The sequence below is a fragment of the Poecilia mexicana genome, unplaced genomic scaffold (genome assembly GCF_051168715.1).
Source record: "Poecilia mexicana isolate PSO_F unplaced genomic scaffold, ASM5116871v1 scaffold_18, whole genome shotgun sequence".
Lineage (NCBI taxonomy): Eukaryota > Metazoa > Chordata > Actinopteri > Cyprinodontiformes > Poeciliidae > Poecilia > Poecilia mexicana.
Window position 1 is genome coordinate 21,828,475 of NW_028263387.1, and position 22,994 is coordinate 21,851,468.

The following is a 22,994-nucleotide window of genomic DNA, read 5'->3' on the forward strand; positions in this document are numbered from 1 at the left end:
ACTGCTAAACTGGATCAAAAGACGACGGGTGGAAGAGTTTAAACTGTGCAGAACCTGCTGCTTTGAACATCCTGAAATGTAATTTAGCCAAAGTAGGACCAAAATTACCAGTTACTGTGCCAGAAAAACAAAAGTGAGATGAAAACCTGAAGAAATCCATCTGCTTTCAAGTAATATGGTTTACCTGCTATGGAAAATGGAGTAAATTTCTGCCAAAAGTCTCCAAAATTGAGATTGATCTCAGTAATTTCCTAGAAATAAAATAGGAAATTTCAGTCAAAAAGTCAAAAATCTGCTCCAACAAAATGTAGAAATAAAAACATGTAGAAATTATCTAGAAAAAAAAATCAGGAAATTTCTGGCTTAAATTTCCTAAAGTTGAACATTTTTGAGAATGTTTTCTAGAGTAATTCTGAGATTAAGCACAAAATTTCAGATTTTTTTCTAACTTTATTCTGGCAATACAATTTTATTCTGGTAACAAATATTCCCATATTATTTTGACTTTGTTGCACAGCTTTAATCTTCTAATGTGATTTTTGGAGGGAATTTTTTAAATCGTTTTTTTTCCTCTTAGAAGTAAACTTCAAAGACTTTTTAAATTGGAAAAAAGTAAGTAAAAAAATATTTTTTAAATAAAAAAGTGGTACTTAAAGTAACATTTTCCTAAACTGAGATTGGAGATCAGAGTTTTTACCTCTGCAAAAGAACCAAAATAACCCAGATAAAGTTCCAAAGGCTCATGGATGGAAACAGATTGATCGGTTTTATTGGCAATATTGACGACACGACTGCAGATGCATCAGGTCAAACACACAACATGTCAGAATACATTCAGGCCGTTTGCCTTCAATCATTTCATATGTTACAGTAACAACAGCAAACTGATTTGTCTCATGCAGAAACACAAAATCTGACAACCTTTCAAAATAAAACCAACTCTTAAGGTCACTTTTTTCCCCCATCGGTGAAAGAAGGCACGTTGCATTCACTGACAGCCGTAAAAATCAGGAGAAAACAGCTCTGAGTTTAAATTTTTGAAAGCATCTGAAGAAGTTAAAGCCAGAAGCAGGATTGTCCAAATAAAACAGGATGCTTAGAGTTTCTAAACAAGGACACAAAATACTACATAGATGCGTCTCCCTGCAAATATTTAAATCTGTTGTCACAAAAAAGCACTTTTTAAAAGTGGTAGGCTAACTAACCTCTGCACTGCAAAAACACAAAATCACCAAGTAATTTTGGTTTAGTTCCTAGTGAAAATGCATTAGTAAACTTGAAATAGGACAAATTAACTTACAAACAACTTTTCAGCAAGATACAGAGGCTTGTTTTAAGTAAATAACTACTTAATATTGATGAGAAAGTTCTAGTTCCATTGGTGCCGTTACCTAGCAACCCAAAGCCAAGGCCAGTCCGTTACCTAGCAACCCAAAGCCAAGGCAGCCCGTTACCTAGCAACCGAGTTCTAGTTACACTGGCAGATTATTTCAGTTATAACAAGACATTTTCCCCATGTTATAAGTGAAATACTCTGACAATAGAACTGAAACTTTTTCATCAATATTAAGGAATTATTTACTTAAAACTAAAATCTATATCTTGCTGAAAAGTTACTTTTGAGTTAGTTTGTTTGCTCTAGAAACTAAACCTAAGTGAATTAAGATTTTGAGTTTTTGCAGTGTGTAGCTGTGGCGTTAGCATTGCGCTAACAGCATTAGCAGAAGTGTGCCCACAACTTAGCTAATGTAAAACCTGAGTCTAAAGTTTTCACCCCCTGCCGCCTAAAACAAACAGAACCGTTTCATCCTGCTGCCTTCCCAGATCTGGTTGCTTATTTTTAGTCTTCTGATTCTGAATATTTTTGGTAAATTTAAAGACTTTTTTGATCCAGCTTGGGCAGGATTTGTTAGGAACTGAACGATTCTTTTCTGTTTAAACTATCCAAACATTTCTGATTGTTTTTACTGGACCGGCGCTGCTGGGGGAGCTACACGGCGTTATGAGTTCATATCGACTCGCTTCATCTCTGAACTAATAAACCCGGAGCTCTGAGGTCAACAAGAACAAATCCAAGTCTTAACCTGCTGAACCGCGAGGGCCAAGAGGTCGGATAATGACACGCTTATGCTAGGCTACGTTAGCGTTACTTAGGCTGAGCTCAGAGACGCAGCATAACGTAAACATACAGATTCTGACTCAGTTTTTTAGCTGTTTTTAGTGTTTTTTTAGAGCAGGGATGTTCAAATTTACCACAATAAAATAATAATAAAATACAAACAACGAAAATCAAGTGAGTAAAACATCCTGATTGTTTTGTTTTTGTGTAGAAAACTGATGTTATTCATTCATTAACAAGGACGTTGGACATTTTCTACATTAAAATTTAGTTTTTAAATTATTTTTTGATGACAAACAAATTTATTCAATTATAAGAACAGGATTTGGGTCACCTTTTCTAAAACATTTGCTATATATTTAGCAGAGTTCAGTAAATTAAATTACATCTGATTTATGTTCAGATCAATCAACTTTTCAGTGAAAGTTTCTAAAAGTTTGGTTGTAAAAAAAATACTTGGAATTATAATTAATATTTTCAATTGCAAAAAATTATGCCAATAACTTTACAATGATTAAAAATAAAAAGTTGGGGGCCCCAAAAACATCAGTGTAAGTTCAACATTGAACACCCCTGGAGTAGAAGGGCGACTAATAATGAGAGACAAAAGAGGCAGAAACAAAAACGTTAAATTAAATAAAGTGAAGACAAACAGGAAAATGTTAAAAAAGGAGATATTAATTTGTTTCTAATAAGAAATCCCACAACACCCGAACGCATCATGTGACCTCACAGAGACTCGGAGCAAAACAAACCAACGTCTTACTTCTGTTCAAAATTTATTTGGCTGAAACGTTTCATGTCTGGACAGTTTAGGCTTTTGCTCTTCCTTCTTTCTTTTTTTTCACTTTTGGACAATTATGATGCGTAACCATAGCAACAAGGTCCTGTTTCTACAACTAGAAGCAGCTGATTAGCATCTCAAAAATTTAAATAACACCTGAACTTTGACCTCAAATCTAAGAAGAGTTAAAAAAGGAGGCAGAGAGAGAAGCATCATGTCGTCGTCATGTCCCCTACTCCAGCATCTCTCTGCTCGACTTTACTTAAAACGGAGCAGCAAAGTAAATGAGGTGGATTAGCATTGTTAGCAAATAAACAATCCATGTCATTCAGAGTATTTTACTGTGGAAAATCGTCTCTGCTTCCTGTTTATTCAGCTGTTAGCATGTCATGGAACAGTCTTCAGTCAGAGGTATGTTGGAAGACTGACTGCTAGTGGAGCTTCTTCCTGACCACAGCATCACCATCTGCAACATTTAACTTCTCTTTTGGATATATAAAGTATCTTTGGATTATTTCCTGCTTTGATTTTGCATTTTAAAGCATTAAAATGTTTTTTTTTTTTTGTTTTTTTTTATCATGCTGATGTTCTGAATTGTTTCATTAGCGAGCTGGGGGTTAGCGCAAGCTAAAATAAATCTGTGTTGGGTTGTGATGTAGATACAATACAGGTACAGAGTTTTGGTTCATGATTTTCACTTTCAAAAATGTTTTTTCCTTTCATAATTTTGTGTTTTTGTTCTCATTTCTCACATTCCTCCTTATTGACCATTAGCTTTGGGCGGTCCAAACGGTCCAACCATCTTCATGGCAGCATAGTTCTAGTAAAAACAGACAAAAAAGATGAAAAGAAGTTAAGAACATTTTATGTTCTACGTCTGTTTGACGCTGGTTTAGCTTGTTCTCTGCTCCTGCCAAAGGAAACAAACGGAAACTTACCGGGAAGGAGTAGAGGAAGACACCGAGGAAGAGGAAGATGAGGAAGAGGATGATGAAAAGGATGATTAACCATTTGAATCGCCGCCACACGATGAACCTGAGGGTCTTATAGGGGGAGGAGAACCACAGGAAGGACGTCTCAGGGCGCCTGTTAGGAGGACGAAGAGGAAGAGGAGCATCAGCCTCAAGGTACGACTGACCGCATCTGCTGCTAGCCTAAAAGCTAACTGTCAGTAATGTGACCTATATCTGCTGCTAGCCTAAAAGCTAACAGTCAGTAATGTGACCGATACCTGCTGCTAGCCTAAATGCTAACAGTCAGTAATGTGACCTATATCTGCTGCTAGCCTAAAAGCTAACTGTCAGTAATGTGACCAATAACTGCTGTTAGCCTAAATGCTAACAGTCAGTAATATGACCAATACCTGCTGCTAGCCTAAATGCTAACTGTCAGCAATGTGACCAATAACTGCTGTTAGCCAAATGCTGTCAGTAATGTGACCGATATCTACTGCTAGCCTAAATGCAAACTGTCAGCAATGTGACCGATATCTACTGCTAGCCTAAATGCTAACTGTCAGTAATGTGACCAATAACTGCTGTTAGCCAAATGCTAACTGTCAGTAATGTGACCGATACCTGCTGCTAGCCTAATTGCTAACTGTCAATAATGTGATCGTATCTGCTGCTAGTCTAAATAAAAACTGTCAGTAATTTAACAGTCAGCTGCCTCAAGCTTAAATGCTAACTACTGATAATGTGATGCAGAGGAGCTAAGGTGAGGAAGGGATATTTTCATTTCCTCTGCAGGTTTCTCTGAGGGACTCACTGAGGCTCCTCCAGGTGTGGGTTCATGTTGGGCTCGTCCCTGCCGAGCCCGGCCGGTCTCTCCTCCTGTTCTTGCTCCGTCACTATCTCCAGAGACATCTCCACCTTCCCCTGAAACACCAACGTTCATTTTCAGACTCCTAAATGTGGCACCCAGGACTATCTAACTATTAAGAGATATCCCTACATTTTTTATTTTATTATTAATGTTTTGGTTATTTATTTTTGTGGCACTAACTCACATTCACCAGTAAGAATTTAGAGTAATTTTGCTAGCCTAGATGCTAACCACCATTAGAATAAATGCTACCAACCATTAGCATCTTTGCAGAAGATGTTAGGTAGCAGCTGCTAAATGCTGGTACAAGCTATCACCTTAACGCAGTCAAGCAGTTTTATGGTTGTATTCCCTTGATTTAGATACCTTGATCCATGATAAGTATAAAATTGGAGATTTATTACTATTAGCAGCTAAGTTTATGATTGTCTACTGTTTGCTGACTAACATGTTTTATTTTGTACTAAATACGTAACAGATTGTACAGCGGAATTAAAATCTGACTTCATTGTTTATTCAAAGAAGAAGCTCAGCGTAAACAAAAGCTGAACAGTCAAAGTCGTTACGAAAAGAAGCTAGCTTCTGAAGCTACAACACTGTTACACAGGAATCAGTGCGCAGGCCTGCTTGTTTTCTCACCGCGATGATCTTCTCCCCGTTGCTCTCGCAGGTGCAGGGCCACCACCCTTTGACCGTCTTCTGCTCAAACAGAGACACCAGTTTGTCCGCGGACTGGTCCAGCGTCTGCAGGGTGCATTTCTCTGGAGACTTGGCAGGACGCAGCATGTGGTTCAGGTCCATCGCCACGTGGCCTGAACACATTTATAATTTAAAGATCAGATTATTCAACTGGACAGCAAAAAACATACCTTTTTTTAAAAGGTTGACGTGTTAGCCCAACGTCTAACCACAGACAGATTAGCTTGGATACTTGGAATCAAGCTAACAACCAATTAGTCAACAGCTACTCAAAATCAAGCTAGCAGCTATTTACAATCAAGTTAAAGCTACTCAAAGTCAAAATAACTGCCAATCAAAGCTAAGCTAAATGCTAATTAGACTGGTGCTGCCTGGTAATCAACAACTAATAGCTACTCAGAGCCAAGCTAACCGCTACTTTTGATGTGTTTTCTTTGCACTGGGAAGTTAACATGTCAAAGTTGGTAGTTGTGAAAATAAAAACACCCTTTGAAGCCAGAATTATGACTGGGAAGTAAAAGATCAAACAACCCCAAGTTCACCATCCAATATGGCTGCCCGCAGATAAAATCCTGTAAATCAGAGAACGGTAGCTTGACTACTTGGAGTCAACCAATCAGAGTCGAGCTAAAATCTCCTAAAAGTCAAGCTATCATCTACTCAGAATCAATATAACTGATAACTAGAATCGAGCTAACTGCTAATCGGAGCAGTCGAGCTACAAACCAATCAGGGAAAAAGATCAGCAGAAGCTAAAGTGGGACTGAACTGAACTGTAAATCCAGCAGATGAGGCCAGAGCGAAGGCCAACCAAGATCTGATCCCAGTTAGCAGGGATGGATTTTGTAGAACCCAGATTTTGGTTTTATTACATCCATTTCTTGGTCCGTATGATGATTAATTGGCCTGCGAGTGATTTACAGGTGATCCTGCGATGAAGGCTGGTTATTAAAGGTTTAGTTTTTGTTGACATAAAGTACGGAGGTCTGCAGGAGCACCAGGCATCCACTGGAAGTGTTTTTCCAGAGCTAGCCGGAGTTCAGGAGCGTGTCTGCAGGAAAGCGGCTCGCGTCTGACCCTCACGCCGCGCAGGAAGATTAACCGTCGGCGGTCCGAGCCGACGAGCTGCAGACAGGCAGGCATGGAAAAAATGCTTTGAGGTGGCCACACACCCGCAGCCGAGCGAGACGGTGACAGACAGGAACAGCTCCGAATCTGGATTCTTCATCTTCCTCATCGTTTCGCCGCCGCAGAGGGACGAGCCGCGGCTCAGAACGCCTCTCCTGCTTTTTTCTTCTTCTTCTTTCTGAGCGAACTGAGTTATTCCAAGAGACGGGGTTGAGGCAGAGTCAGGGGTGAAGGAAAGGCAAAATTTTGACAGCTTGACTTCGGCGGAGGAAAAAAAAATAAAACGAGCGTCTCCCTCCCGGCCAAAAGTGCCGACACAGTGGAAATGAAAGAGTGTTAATTCTAAAGATAAATGTTATCACAGTAGCTGTCCGTACATCGCACATATGGTTCCTGGGGTTGGTTTACACCCTAATCCGTCGCCAGAAAGGAGGGAAATCTGTCTGGATGTCAAACTCAAATTGACTTAAGTGTCTGTCTCCCCCAGAAGGCTCTAATATGTGATCCTAATTCACTCAGAGGGAAAATAATATGGATGCAGTTAAGAGTTTCTGCAGCAGAAATAAAATGTCAGGAATGTAAGAAAACAAAGCTGGTATGATCTTTAAAACAAACTGGTTTCATTTAAATAAGTGTAAATAAACACTGGTGCAACTTCCACCACTTTTATTCATCCCTGGTTTAAATGTTCTTGTTGGGGAAAAAATCTAAAACAGAAAAAGTTACGTCAGAGTAAATTTATGACGCGGAGAATATTTAGCTTTTCTGTTGGAGCCGTTCACTATTCCTGTAAAACATCAAGGCAATTTAAGCATTTAAGCAATTAAATAATAACATTTTATTGGATTTTAATTGAAAACATTGACAAAATAAGCAACATTTTCACTTCAAAAACCACTTTTTGCTACTAAATTACTGAATAAACAATCATATAAACTCAACAACAGAAACATTTCTCGTTTTTAATCTTTCATTTATGTTATTAAACCATTAAATTGGTGCAACTTAGTTTTCAAATATTTCAGGAACTCCTGTAACTTTTAGAAACGTGAACTGTGGATCCTGATGTTAGCATTTAGGACGTCTGTGCTGCTGCTACATGTTAGCATTCAGATGCTAATTCTGCCTTGACCAGCTTAGCTATTATGCTAACTCCTTTTAGTCTTTTCCAGCGTCCAATCAGATCAGTTTTTTGAAGCAAAATTAACTCCCAGTTGGCCAAGAGAAGCAGCTTCGCCGTCTATCGATGTTGGTTGTGCGTCAGGTTTATGTGCGTACCAGAAACACGGGAATACAAAGGTTCCGCTTGGAACTTTTGTATGTAAAAATAATTTTAAACAATTAATAGTGATAAAATTGATGTAAGTAATCAATAAAAATCACTGCATTAAAGTTCAATATGATGCGACACATCTATAAGAACTATGTCTGCACAAGGCAAGGAAACATAAAATTATGTTTACTTTTGAATTACTTGATGATTTAATCACAGTTAAAGCTGCAGTAACTTCTATAAAGAATATACAGGTGCTGGTCATAAAATTAGAATATTGTGATAAAGTTTATTATTTTCCATAATGTCATGATAAAAATTAAATTGTCATATATTTTAGATTCATTGCACACCAACTGAAATATTTCAGGTCTTTTATTGTTTTAATTTTGATGATTTTGGCAAACAGCTCATGAAAACCCAAAATCCCTGTCTCAAAAAATTAGAATATTATGAAAAGGTTCTCTGAACGAGCAATAAAAATAATCATCTGAATCAACAAAGTAACTCTAAACACCTGAAAAAGATTCCTGAGGCCTTTAAAAACTCCCAGCCTGGTTCATTACTCAAAACCGCAGTCATGGGTCAGACTGCTGACCTGACTGCTGTCCAGAAGGCCATCACTGACATCCTCAAGCAAGAGGGTGAGAAACAGAAAGAAATTTCTGAACGAATCGGCTGTTTGCAGAGTGTTATATCAAGGCACCTCAGTGGGAAGTCAGTAGGAAGGAAAAAGTGTGGCAGAAAACGCTACACAACGAGAAGAGGTGACCGGACCCTGAGGAAGATTGTGGAGAAGGGCCGATTCCAGACCTTGGGGGAAGCAGTGGACTGAGTCTGGAGTAGAAACATCCAGAGCCACTGTGCACAGGCGTGTGCAGGAAATGGGCTACAGGTGCCGCATTCCCCAGGTCAAAGGTCAACCCACTTTTGAACCAGAAACAGCGGCAGAAGCGCCTGACCTGGGCTACAGAGAAGCAGCACTTTGGACCACTGTTGTTCAGTGGTCCAAAGTACTTTTTTTGGATGAAAGCAAACTTTGCATGTCATTCGGAAATCAAAGTGCCAGACTCTGGAGGAAGACTGGGGAGAAGGAAATGCCAAAATGCCAGAAGTCCAGTGTCAAGTACCCACAGTCAGTGATGGTCTGGGTGCCATGTCAGCTGCTGGTGTTGGTCCACTGGGTTTTATCAAGGGCAGGATCAATGCAGCAGCTATCACAAGATTTTGGAGCCCTTCATGCTTCCATCTGCTGAAAAGTTTTATGGAGATGAAAATTTAATTTGGTCTGGAATCGGCCCTTCTCCACAATCTTCCTCAGGGTCCGGTCACCTCTTCTCGTTGTGCAGCGTTTTCTGCCACACTTTTTCCTTCCTACTGACTTCCCACTGAGGTGCCTTGATATAACACTCTGCAAACAGCCGATTCGTTCAGAAATTTCTTTCTGTTTCTCACCCTCTTGCTTGAGGACGTCAGTGATGGCCTTCTGGACAGCAGTCAGGTCAGCAGTCTGACCCATGATTGCGGTTTTGAGTAATGAACCAGGCTGGGAGTTTTTAAAGGCCTCAGGAATCTTTTTCAGGTGTTTAGAGTTACTTTGTTGATTCAGATGATTATTTTTATTGCTCGTTCAGAGAACCTTTTCATAATATTCTAATTTTTTGAGACAGGGATTTTGGGTTTTCATGAGCTGTTTGCCAAAATCATCAAAATTAAAACAATAAAAGACCTGAAATATTTCAGTTGGTGTGCAATGAATCTAAAATATATGACAATTTAATTTTTATCATGACATTATGGAAAATAATGAACTTTATCACAATATTCTAATTTTATGACCAGCACCTGTATATTTTTACATCTTTGTTAAAACTGTCAACATGTTTGTTATGAGACAGATAATCTCTGAAAATATTGATCTCCTCCACCTCTTTAATGAGATAAAACTACCGTCTGAAGAAATGTAACCAATCAGAGCCAAAGGCGGGGCTTAGCGCTGTCAATCAACCTCATGTACTTGATGTTAAATGTTCTAATGGCAGAGAAACAACTTACAAATAAAGGAAAACCGTTTACCCACCGTTATTGGTGGCTATGCTAACTACCCTTAGCGTTCACATCAAGCTACGCTAGGGTGATTGGCAGCGCTAGGACTTGTCTTCTGGCTCTGATTGGTTGTTTCTAGTTAGCCCACAATCTCTTTTTACAGATTATCTGTTTCGTAACAAACTGTCACATGATGACAGCTTCAACAAGAATATTTTTATAAAAGTTACATTTTGCAGTTTAAAGCTCATTTTCCTAACTTTTCCTCTTCATTTATCATCTTAACTGTTGCATCTTTCTTCTTGAGCTTCTACATTTTGGTCACAGAGGTTTACAACCAGCTCAGTGTAGGATTTTTCTACATTTTCGTACTTTAGGTGGTACGATCTCACTACGCTCATCTTTCATAGAGCATGAATGATTAGGTTGTTTTTGTTTTTACCAAGGTAGTCGTCAAAGGAGAACTTGTCATTGTCCCAGATCTGAATGGTGAGTTTAGGAGCCAGCTTGGTTTCAGTTTTATCGATGTTCCAGAAATGTTCCTGCACAGAAAACAAGAAAGATTCATAATTAGGGACATCATCTCTTTATATTGCATGCATAACATGCAGATAAAGCATCATTTCAACCTTTCAGGTAAACAATTTGGGTTTATGTCTCATTGTGTACCGTCTCTTTAAGGCAGTAAATACTGCACACAATGAAAAACTGAAGCTGTAAGGAAAATCCAACACATGATTGATTAGCTGCTCTCAGGTCAGAGAAAGAAGAAAAGTTTGTGTTTGGGCGCCATGTTTGTTTTCTTTTGGTTGCTCCCTTCAGGTTGGAGCAGCGCTGCAGCAACATCACTGTTTCTGCCTGTGAGTGCAGAGTCACATCCAGGATCCTGACCCTAAACTGCCAGACAGGATCCAATCCAGTCTCATCCTGGTGCTAATCGGCTTCACCCTGTTGCAAGGTTCCTCTCCTTCCACCCGCGACACTCTGCCGGCTGTCGAGTTGATGGAAATATTGGTTTTCACACATGGATTTAAATGGATCTGCAGTGATTTGTAGCGACTGTTAGCTCGTCGCTACTCCTAAAATTATTCGGCGTTTTCTACAAACCGAAGAGCAGCACTTAGCAACCTACCAGTGTGACGCAGTAATTTGAGAACATTCACTACTTTGCCGCAAATATTTTAAAAACGGCTGTAAATTATGTTTTGATCCCATTTTATTGAAGTTTTAAACAATCATTAGTTTATGTTGTTGCTTCAGCATAAAGGAAAACCTAATCCAACTGTGCTCTTAGTTCTAACATTTTTTCTGCTGAATTTGGACCAACTATCATAATTACACAACATAATTATCAGATTTGCACAATGTTTCCTCACAAGCTACAATTTTTTCAACATATACAGAAGATTTCTGCACTTATACCATCATATTCAGGGTTATATTGCAAGAAACCTCATCACATATCCAACAGCTAGCAACATTCAAGCTAACAGCTAATCAGAGTCAAGCTAACAGCTAATCAGAGTCAAGCTAACAGCTAATCAGAGTCAAGCTAACAGCTAATCAGAGTCAAGTTAACAGCTAATCAGAGTCAAGCTAACAGCTAATCAGAGTCAAGCTAACAGCTAATCAGAGTCAAGTTAACAGCCAATCAGAGTCAAGTTAACAGCTAATCAAAGTCAAGCTAACAGCTAATCAGAGTCAAGTTAACAGCTAATCAGAGTCAAGCTAGCAACTACTTAGTCACGCTAAAAGCTATTCAAAGTCAAGCTAACTATTAATCAGAGATTATATAGTTTCTTGGAGTAACGCTAACAGCTATTCAAAGTTAAGCTAACTGATAATTAGATTCCAGCTGTATACTAGTCAGGGGCATCTTAGCTTGACTGCCGATCAGAGTCAAGCTAATCCTAATAAGAGATATGATAGCAACTTTACTAGGAGTAAAGTTAACAGTTAATCAAAGTAAAGCTAACTGCTAACCCAAGTTCACCATCAAATATGGCTGCCAGCACATAGGATCCTGTAAATGTAACTACTAAGCTCATTTTGGTTTTGAACACACAAAATGAACAAAAATATATGATCAGCTTGTGTTTTTTAAACTAGCTAGCTCCAAAACAATTAGCAAATCAAAGGATTTTCCAACTCATGCGTGAGATCAGTTCAAAAACAGTATCAGCGTCAAGCCAACAGACAAAATCAAGCTAACTGCTAGCCAGAGTTAAGCTAATACGAATGAAAAGGTAAATTTTCAACACGTTTAATCAAAACTTAGTGTGTTATTTCCTCTCCATTCTTACACTGCTTGTTGTGGGCGTCAGCATGGTGCTAAAAACAGACAATTTAATAGCTTTGTGAGTTCGACACTCCGCACATTGACGTTGTGATGGCAACTGTTCTTCAATATATTGTGCAGCTAAATGTAATATTAAAATATTTACTTAAAGCCACTTTTGCTGCTAATCTCACTTCTTGCTATTTTATCTTGGCGTCGATCAGCTGAATCTGTAAAGTTGCTCTCATACACACTTCCTCCTGTCAACCCAGGAAAACAAATGTTGCCTTTATTGCTTGTAGCCTCGTTCCAGGAAAAGACAGAGAGATATATTAGATTGTTTCTGTTTTTTTTAAACAATAAAATGTGTGTCAGTCCACCCAATTTGTTCTGCTGCGTTCCCCAACACCCAGAGCCAACTCCAACACTTGACGATAACAGAGACAAACAGTAGAGTAAACATAACACCCTCTGCGTGTGTGAAGTTAATAATGTCTAGATCCTTGGCAAAGCGTGCTCAGCGTCTGGCTTGGTTTGAGTACAAACTCTGTCCAAGTACATTAAGTTATTACTCCACCGCTGTCATGAGCAGCAGCTGAGGTGAGCTTGACTAACTGTTCTCCACAATACTGAACAGCATAAATCACGTTCTTGGTGTTGCCAGAGTCCTAAGTACAGGAACTTCTTCTCCAGCATTTCCTCAATCTATCTTTTTTTTTCCTTCTCTGAGATCCCATTGGTCGTTGCAGAAGATTTGTAGAGGAAGTGGCAGTTTGAGTAAAAGATTGATGTAAAAACTACAAATTATTACCCGATACTCACAGAAATATAATAGTTTAAATGGACCTCTATGCAAAACTCTCTCTTGACTTCACAGGTATTTCTGGAAATAAGTTAATGTTTTGTGGTGTTTGTAAAATGTTTAAAGAACTTCCTGAATGTTGAGTCACAACTGACAGGAACTGCGGCGTTACCCTAGCAACTTCTCTGGAACTCTGTCCGTTACCTAGCAACCTCTCCGGAACTCCGCCCGTCGCCTAGCAACCGAAACAGAACTCCTCAAAATTACGTTACTGATCCCAAAGGGAAATTAAATAGTTTTACCGCTGTACAATGGCTGCTGGAAAAGACTCACCATCCAGAAACCAATTATTCCTCCTTATCTTTATCTCATTATCAGCTTGTCTTTCTTTGGAATAAACTCGTTTGCACAATTGCTTAAAAGTCCTACTACTGAAAATAATAATATACCAAAGTATCCATCCAGAAACCACTTACTGCATTATGGTGGTTGTGCAGGAAGCTCCACTTCTGCTTTTCAATGATGTACTGTTGTATAATTGCGCATCTGTTTGCAGCCATTTTCCTGTGCTAGTGTGAAAGCTGATCTGGGATGTGAGGCCAGCAGAAGATTGTTTTTATTTAAAGTGATAAGACACCATAAAATAGGCAGAACTGAACAGACTAAAGTCTTTGTATCTAAGAATGATTCTGCGCAAAAATGTACTGAACATGTTTTGCATAGGCCAGGGACGTCAAACTTATTTACATCTTGGGCCATATCAAGACCACGAATGTCCTCAGAGGGCTGGTTGTGGCAGAACATACTGATAAAACCTGTTAAACTGCTACAACATGAATAAATAGCCATTTCTGCCTCCAGTAAGTACTTCTTAAAGACAAATAATACTGAACATCTTTTCATTTGGCAGATTGCAGGTAAAAACTGATTCAGTTTGATTAATAAAACAGTACAGAAACATTATTTTGAAGGTTTTATTTATGTTTCCTGTTAGACTCTAGAGGGCCACAGAAAAAGCTATGGCGAGCCAGATTTGGCCCCCGAACCTTGAGTTTGTCACAGACGTGTCCTGACTTGTTCAGGGAACAATAATCCGTCACCCTTCATGTTTTTAGGAAATGTCTGGGTAAAATTGTAGATTCTTTGATTGATAATGAATAGAAAATGTGAAACTTTGAGGTAAATTATCTTCAATTATGATAAAAAGTTTCTCCAGATTTCTTTAGATCCAGTTGTAAAACCGACGCTCTGAGGTTTCTGTCTCCATGGTCTCCATTCCTGGCTGCCTCTCTCCGCCCAGCAGGGTCTCATTTAAAACTCCCCGTTGTCTTTTCAGCTGCTCCCTGATTGAAGACGCTGGTGAGAGCGAGCGAACGCCGCTGTAAAACACGTCGGCAGAGAGCGGCTAAAGAGGCTCGGCGTCCGGCCAAGCACAGCAAATGACAGCCGGCTGGTTGCTCCAGCTTTCGGAGCGCTGCTGTTGTTTCAGCTCCTCGCTGCATGTTTTCGTTGAGTCTCTGGGCTTTCAGCGGCATCCACTCCTCCTCGTGGAAATGTCACATCATTATTTCTGTTAATTGCAGGCAGCAGTGGATTAGTTAGCGGGAAGGGAGGACCTGGCCTCAGTCTGACTCAGCGCTCTGATCCATAACTCCTGATATTATGAAACGTCCACCTGTAATTTACCGCCACGTTCTGCGGCCGTTGTATTATCACAGTTGCAGATGTGATGGTTGGACGGCTGTTGGTCCAGTGGCTGTTAATTACGGCGCTGAGACATGAAAACGGGGAGAGAGAGAGAGAAAACGGCAAAAACAAGCAGCAAATATTCTGTCGTTTTGACTGCGCCTCGCTGCAACACCAAGAGTTTCTTCAAATTCGATGCAAAAGCTTTGAAACTGTGTAGTTTGATAGATATTATCAAACTACGCAGAATAAGTTGATTTCATGACTTTAAAATAGTGCTGGGTGAAATGGAGTTAAAAATCTATCAAATATTTAGTGGTACTATTGTGGTAACAATAAACGTGACAATAAGAACATCTTTTGTTTATGTCTTTTCTAGGTAACTATATGTCTGTGATTGCATAAAACTTCAATTATAGCTTCACAAACACAAACAATGCTCTTAAAAAGCATAAATATGCTCCTTCAGGACTCTAGTCATATAAAAAAGTGTTATTTTTTAACCATTAAACTACACAAAATAACTACATTTAATCATATTTTCAAATTAATTTATATACTCATTGAATAAACGGTGGAGAAAATAGTAAAATGACCAACAATAATGACAATTCTGGGGTTCTTTAAACAAAAAGAAATTTATCATGATAAATGATAACAGGATAAATGCCCACAGGAAGAGCAGCCATATTGAATCACACCTTACAAGTTGTCACAATTCAAATTGATTTTTCCCACTGGGAAGTTGGAATTTCCCATTTTCCGACTACAACTGGAACGTAACATGAAATGTGGTGGAAGTGTTTTCCAAGACAGACATGAAAGAGTGCGTCTTAAATCAAGTCGCCATGTTGAAATAGAATATATACTTTATTGATCCCCAAGGGGAAATAGATTAATTAGTCAATATTGTTGAATATAAGCTTAATGTAAAATAATCAGTCAGAAAATGTTAAAAAAGTAAAAAGATGGGAGGATATCATCTGACTTCTTCACTGGAATGCTGCTATCTCTTTAAATTTCGACAACTTTGTTTAATTTTGTAATATTTTGCCGCCATTAAAGTCTTCAATAACAAAGAAAAAAGTTGCCAGATTCATCACTAGTTGTTTTTTTGTTTTAAGGTGTTAAGTATAGCTACAAAGTGGTAAAGTTAAGCTAAAGTGCTTCATTTGCTCCGCCCACTTTTGGCCACGCCCCCAGTGTCTCTTGGCTCCGCCCACTTAGGAATTTTTCATTTTTATAGCGGTTTTACATTACGACCCAAAACACAATGAATCAATTAATCACATGATAAATTAAAAATGTCATTAAAGAGTTTCTCCCCTTTAATACTGTTGAAAAGCCGCAATTTTGAGAAACATTTAACACCCAGTACGAAGTAGTTAGTTTGCACTACCTGCCTCTTTTGCCTGTTTTCCCTGTCTAAGTTGCCTATTTACCATTCTTTGAAAATCAGTTTTGGATACAGAGACTTCATAATCCATTTTAATTATTGTTCTGTTTATTATGTATATTAAAATATTTTTCCAGTTCCAGTGTTAAATGTTCTTTAGAAAATTTAAGTTTTTTTGTCTTTGAGTGGATATATTTGTACTAAAAAGCAATTATTATTATTATTATTATTATTATTATTATTAGTTTAATATGGAGTCAAAAACAATATTATTGTTTATCACAATAACTTCTGGGTCAATTTATCATACAGGTAAGAGGAAAGCAACAATATTTCCTAAACAGAAAGACATAGTAACGGACTGCGAGTTGGATAAATAACTTCAATCTGATTGGAAACGTGTTTGATTATTGGAAAAATGGGTCGTTTTAAATTAATATCCCTACTTTTATGACAGGTTTACCTTCCTATCGACGACACAGAGCTGCTCTGCTGGCAGGTAGTGGAAGGGAAACAGGAACCTGTAGTTGAAGTTTCCCTCACCGCCCAGCGAGCGGTAATGGACGTCCGTCTTCTGCTTGTTGTGTTCATGTCCGTCGAGCCAGCTGAGAAACGCAGACGGTTTCCTGGTTAACTCAACAAACGTCTCAAACTGAATAAGAAAAGGAAGAACTGCACCAAACCCTCGTACCCTTTGACGTAGATGTCGCTCATCCTCTCGCCACTGACGCTGACATCATCCAGGATGACGTCGCTGGTGTTCCAGATGATGCAACGCAGGAAGAACCTGCAGGAAAACTAAGCAGCTCAGGAACTGATCGAGTTACATCAATGTCCTTTACTATAAAAATGTTGCTAATTTTCTAAAAAAACAAAAAAATCATCAAAGTTCAAGTAGAAAGGTGTCGTTGTCCACTTAGCCCTCAAATTTCAACTGAATAAATTGATTAAAATGGTTTTAATTAAAATGACATATTAGAATTACTACAGTTATAATAATTCTCATTCCTGAACTCATGCAGAAATAGAAAAACACAAAATAAATCTAGTGGTAGTTTTGTTTTTATTGCTCTCAATCCAGCAACATTAGTGGAGTTAGTTGCTAAATTATTTTACCTTCAGTTGTTATAAAAATGCTTTATATATTTAATAAGAAATTTGACTCTGCAAATTGTGGCTCTGTCTCTTTAAGAAGCTCCTAGCCTAACAGACGCTCCCTATCACAACAATGCTTCTCCATGATGCCATTTACAACCATTTGCAAGACATCAGCAGATGTGTCGTTCCACCAGGTGTTTGCTAACTGCTGCTGCTAGTCTAGAGGAGCCACACATTAGTTGTCTTGCATCTCATTAAAATAAAACAGCAAAAAAATAACCAGACTTGAAAGTTTTGGTGGTTTTGAAAACCAAACGTTTTAAAATATTGGATTAGTGAACAAAGATTAAAATAAATAAATAAGAGGTCACTAATGCCTGTTGATGCATTTTCAACACATACCACTTTGCCTTCATTTAGTGGTCTCAAATTAGCCCCAATTTACCAAATCTTAAAATAAACATCATAATTTATATAAATTTTACAGAAACTGTTAATTTCTGCTTAATTTAGAATCTTTTAGAAGCAAAAATATTTTTTATATTATTGTGATCAAATTCAGATGGACAGGGATGAACTGACTCCACTGTAACGTCATGAATTAAGGGTTTATTGTTATTAACGGTGATACTGAGGGTTTCTTTCTAAATAATTCTACAACATTCAACGTAGAAAAGTGGTCAAAATGCCAAATTTATCCTTTTTTTTTTTTTTAAAGAAACAATTTTTTTACTCTTGGGCCTGTAAAAGAAACTTGGTTAGAGCCACCAAATGTCACGACTTTTTGAAAAAAGACAACATATAATTTTATGTAAACATCTACTACAGGCAATTTGTTGTTTTTAAAGAAGCACCATTTTCTTGTATTTTAGGACTTATAATAAAAATAAACAACATTTAGCACAAAACGATGGAAAATTATGTAAAAAAAACAAACTAAATTAAAAAAAGTAGAGGTGTGCCGATCGATCGGTCACCGATCATAATCGGGCCGATTTTTGTGAAAAAGTGCATGATCGGTGATCGGCGATCATTGGCTCTTGTTGCCGATACCGATCATCTCATTTCGCAGCCTGCCTGTGCAGCTGGTCTCCTCTTTCCTTCACTCTGCACAAACGCGCAGCAACAAATCCAAAGCGATGTGGAACTATAACGCACTGAGTGAATGGGGAAGTTTGCATGTTGTGGGGAAAATTGAAGCACGTCAAAATGCATCAACACAACGAAGCTAATAGGCATAAAAACAATGAGATACTTGACGGAGTTTGGCTACATCGAGGCTCACTGCAGTAAAAAAGACATATGGAGGATCAGATAGCAGGTAAAGCAGCGCACAGCTACAAACACTCACCCGGATTAGCATGACGGTCAGAAAGCTAAACAAATAACCCGCAAAATTATTTAAGTCTTCGAGCTGCGATGTAAGACGCTGGTTCTGCTCTCCTGTTGAACCGCTGCTACGCTACAGGTAGTAATATCTGACAGACGGAGCTTCGCTTCTGCTCCACCTGGTAGTGACTCTCACACCGAACCTGCTTAAAGCTGCAGCATCTAACTTAAAAAAATACATTTTACATACATATTAAAACATTCGCTGTCCTAACATGAGACAGATAATCTCTAAAAAAATAATCGATCTCCTCCCTGTTCTGCATAATTACTCCGCTCAGTCAGAAACAGCCAATCAGAGCTATCAGTAATCAGCTAGCCGCCATGCTATCAGGAAGTTTTCATTCAGTAACTCTGGATTGTTTATTGTAATGGAACCTGTTTTTGCCTTTGAATGTTAAGTTTTATACTTGAATTTTTTGGCAATGTTGAGAGGTTTTATTTTGGCTCTTTGCATTATTTAGCCTCTTCAGAGCCTTCATATGTTATCAGTCTGTTAAAGATAGTATTATCAATAGCAGTACAATTTGCACAATGCCTGTTTTGTTTAGTTTTCTTCTTGAAAAAAGTTATTAAAAACAAGTTTTTGTCTAAATTAAGGTGAATTCATGGTTCCTTTTTCCACATAATGTAACCGGTAGGGTTTATGATAAAAAAATAATAATAATAATTATGTGATTGGTATCGGTGATCGGTATCGGTGTATCGGCCCTCATGGGTGATCGGTATCGGTATCGGCAGGAAAAAACCTGATCGGCACATCCCTAAAAAAAAGTACTTAAATTTCAGGTTAATAACAAAAACACATCTAAAAACATATTACTAGAACTTCAAATTTGATGGAAATACACTGAGAATCTTAACCCCCTCCCACCCCCCCAAAAAAACAGATTTTGTTATTATATCCAAGTTTAAAAACATAAACTGGTTCTTTTTTAATTTTTTGCTAAAGTTACTAGAGCCACTTGAGGCTCCGGAGACTATTTATCTGGAATAGAAACAAAATGAAAAAGAAATCTTGGTTAAAAGGGCAGCAAAGCTAAAAAAAATAATTTTTACAACATTCACAACACCAGTTTTAGCTGCACAGGGATCAGTTTCCTTCCAAATAATAGGAAAATTACTCTGCGCGACGCTAAATGATGAAATTCCCTCGTCTGCCACAAAGACTTCAGTATAAAACGAACAAGATTTTCACCAAAACCCAAAGTTGTCCTTATGACAAGTAATGAATGGTCACATTTTAATACCAGAAGCACAAAGACCACGCTGTTGTTCTGTGGTGGGAATGCTTTGTGGTGCCCTGTTGGGAAAAATGTGTCATTATGTTTTAGACTTTTCCTATAACAGAAGCTGCTTTGGACAAACTTTAAGCAAATTTTACGTCTGAGTCAGATGAAAAACTCCATCTTAGTAGCAGCAGTGAGAATATCAGGTCTTTATTAAGCCCTTAAAGGGCCAGTTGTTGACCGTCATCCAGTGCATGAAACACACACAAAAACACAACAATGAGTATGAATATAAACATAAAATATGAAGTTCAAACCAAGTCTACAGCTAAATTTAAAGTTTAAAATATTTAGAAAAATGTTTCGATTTAGAAGAAACCGCCAACCTGAAGGCAACTGAATGAAAAAATAAAATGTGTCTTAATGTTACTAAAGGCACAAAAAAACAAAAAAAAATCACAGCATTGGTAAGAAAAAATAATATTTCTGTGACTCACTCCAGAAAGTGAGAATCTTCTAATATGTAGATTATTTTTGCTAGTTTTGTGTCTCTATCACTTTAAAGATATTGATAAATGTTTCTAGAGGTCATCAAAGGTCAACCAGCCACATGCACAAGATGAAGAGACTGGGTCAGTAAACTCTGCAGCAGGTTGGTCTCTGGTGTAAAAAAAGAAAACAAAAATAGCACAGCTGATTAGCAGCATATTTCATTTGACTTCATAAATAAACAATAAATCAATTAATCACATGATGAGTCAAAATAAATTTGATTATTTCCATTTGCCTGATTTGTAGTTTTTCCTCATTTTTCTACCAAAACCTGGATGTTTAAAGTTTTCATTCTGATGTTTTGGTGTCAACTAGCCTCTTATTTTGAAGGATAATTTTGTTTACAGAGATTTTATATAATTTAATTTACTCTTTCTGTTGTTTTGTTTGTGTATTTTGAATATTTTAAAATATCCTCCAGTTTCAGTGTTAAATGTTCAACATATTTAAAGTTTATAAACATTTGAGAATGTGTCTATTAATGTGACTACCATTATATTACTTAAAAATTATGTCAAAACAACAAAATCATCGTTTATCACAATAATTTCTGGGACAATTTATTGTCCAGCAATTTGTTATCCTGACAGGTTGACCTTTGATGACCTCTGGAAAGGCTTATTGAAATCTTTAAAACCACAAACTAAATTTTTGCTGAACAAGCCAGCTTTTAATTTGAAAATCCTGGTTGGATTTTGCTGTTCTCCCTCTTTCTGGTGCACTCACCACACTTTTTCCTTCCACTTAACTTTCTATGACTTCTTTAGCGTTTTGTGAAGCCACCCAGAGCTTTTTGTTTTGGGTTCTTACTTCTTGGCCTTGCGTGGCGTAACGTTGAACGGGGGTCCGGGCGGTCCAAGGGACTTGGGGAAGACGTCCACCCACATCATCAGTCGCCCCTGACGGACACAACCAGCAGCCAATCAGGAGGCAGAAATCACAGCTGGAGCTACAGGGTGAGAGCGTGCCTGCTACCTGCTCTATGTCGGGCTGCAGCGGGCTGTAGAGCGGTCGGACCTCCACGTGCTCAGGTACCAGGCCCATTTTCCTCAGGATGTGGAGGGACAGCCGCTCCTTGACCGGACCGAGGTATCGCTTGGACGCGTCTCTGTCATCTGAAACACGCCAGAGTTTGGTTTTAGAAAGGTCAACGGGAGGAACTGGGGCAGGACCAATTCGTTATTCACGCTGCGCGGTCTCTGTGTCGCAACCAAACCAGGAATTTTCCAGGAGAAGTGAAATTATGAACGTCTGAGGTCAACGTCGAGAGTTTATGACCGATAACGTTGAGTCATCTGAGAGAGGAGAGGACGGAAAGACTGAGGAGGACAGGAAGGGGCGGCGAGGAAAAAGAGAACCGGAGATAGAGGAGAGAGGAGGAAAGGAAATAAAACCCACATTTTGAACGTTTTTATGCTTCTGTTTGGGTTTATTGGTTGGTTTTGATCAGATCTACCTGACCTAAGCTTCATGCTGTCAATATCGGAGCAAAACGTAGAGAAACTGCTTTACAAACATAGAAAGTACCAACTACTTAACAAGAATCAAACATGCAGAACCAACACTTAGCTTTATGTTGCACAAATCTGGAACTGAACCCAGGACAACAAGAATCCAGAGAAACCTACTAGTTTATAAACTATGGACCACTTGTTCTTATTAAACATGGGGAACCAATGTTTACTTTTCTACTTTTACCTTGTTGTTTTTCTTTTGGTTTTGTTGTTTAGTTTGTATTTTCTTTTAATTTGTTTGAACTGCCTTGTTGCTGAAAATGTGCTATTTAAATAAAATGTCCTTACCCAAAACAAAAAGTTTAGACTGATTTAACTTCAGACAGTGAGAAAGAAAATGTGTTTGTCTCATTTTGTTTTAGTCCTCCATATTTAATTTAAGATTCTGATTTGATAACCTGGATTAAGGTGAGAAAACTGGGAAGGTCAAAGAGACTCTGGAGTTTTTTCTATATTACTACAGAATCAGACAGGAAGAGTTTTCCATGTGAAGTTTTGGAAAGTTCTGGAAGAAAACCCAAACCACACATTGGATGTTCAATGTGTCAAAAAATAATAAATTAATTAAGACAATTTTATTTAGATATTCCAGTGTTAAATGTTCATTATAATTTCAAGTTTATTAATTTATGAGAACGTGTTACTGCATTATTTTGCCATTACCATTATAATCCTGGGAAATGACAATATTATAGTTTATCGCAATAATTTCTGGGAAAAATCTGTTATCATGACAGGAAACATTACAGAACAAACCAGCCCGGGATTACTGAATGGATATAACATTTAATGTGTGTACAATGGAAATAAACAGCATTTAAGACCAAACAATTTAGTTTAAGACGATAAATTTGGGTCGACTACGTGAAACTCATGAGATACGATTTTATTTTTAGTGACCAAGGTTGATAATCATCTCTGTTATAATGGATTCATCCATCATTGTTGAATTTTAGTTTGTGTATTTCCTTTATTATAATGATCTTTTACTCATTTCTTTGCATTTCTTACTATTTATTTATTATTTAGCATTATTCCATTTTTCATTCCAGTCATTTTAACTTTTCTCTGAGTTTTTAACAGTTGTATTATTTATAATAATGCTCAGGTCTACTGCTAATATCTTACTGAAATTGGAAAATTCACTTCCTTGGGAATCAATAAAGATAAAATAAAC

The 22,994-nt window shown here is 37.9% G+C and overlaps 1 protein-coding gene across 3 annotated transcripts in view; it reads right to left on the reverse strand.

Moving 5' to 3' along the window:
* Positions 1 to 747: 747 nt before the first annotated feature.
* The window catches only part of dysf (dysferlin, limb girdle muscular dystrophy 2B (autosomal recessive)), an 89,847-nt gene continuing 67,600 nt past the window's right edge, over positions 748 to 22,994 (reverse strand). For all 3 annotated transcript variants that reach the window (XM_014981496.2, XM_014981495.2, XM_014981497.2), the window contains 9 exons: positions 21,279 to 21,418; positions 21,114 to 21,202; positions 16,727 to 16,822; positions 16,499 to 16,640; positions 10,316 to 10,415; positions 5,367 to 5,539; positions 4,671 to 4,780; positions 3,842 to 3,989; positions 748 to 3,723 (listed from right to left, as the gene is read on the reverse strand). In XM_014981496.2, coding sequence (XP_014836982.2) covers positions 3,664 to 3,723; positions 3,842 to 3,989; positions 4,671 to 4,780; positions 5,367 to 5,539; positions 10,316 to 10,415; positions 16,499 to 16,640; positions 16,727 to 16,822; positions 21,114 to 21,202; positions 21,279 to 21,418 — 1,058 coding nt within the window. In that variant the 3' untranslated portion in view covers positions 748 to 3,663. The remainder of the gene's footprint in view (positions 3,724 to 3,841; positions 3,990 to 4,670; positions 4,781 to 5,366; positions 5,540 to 10,315; positions 10,416 to 16,498; positions 16,641 to 16,726; positions 16,823 to 21,113; positions 21,203 to 21,278; positions 21,419 to 22,994) is intronic.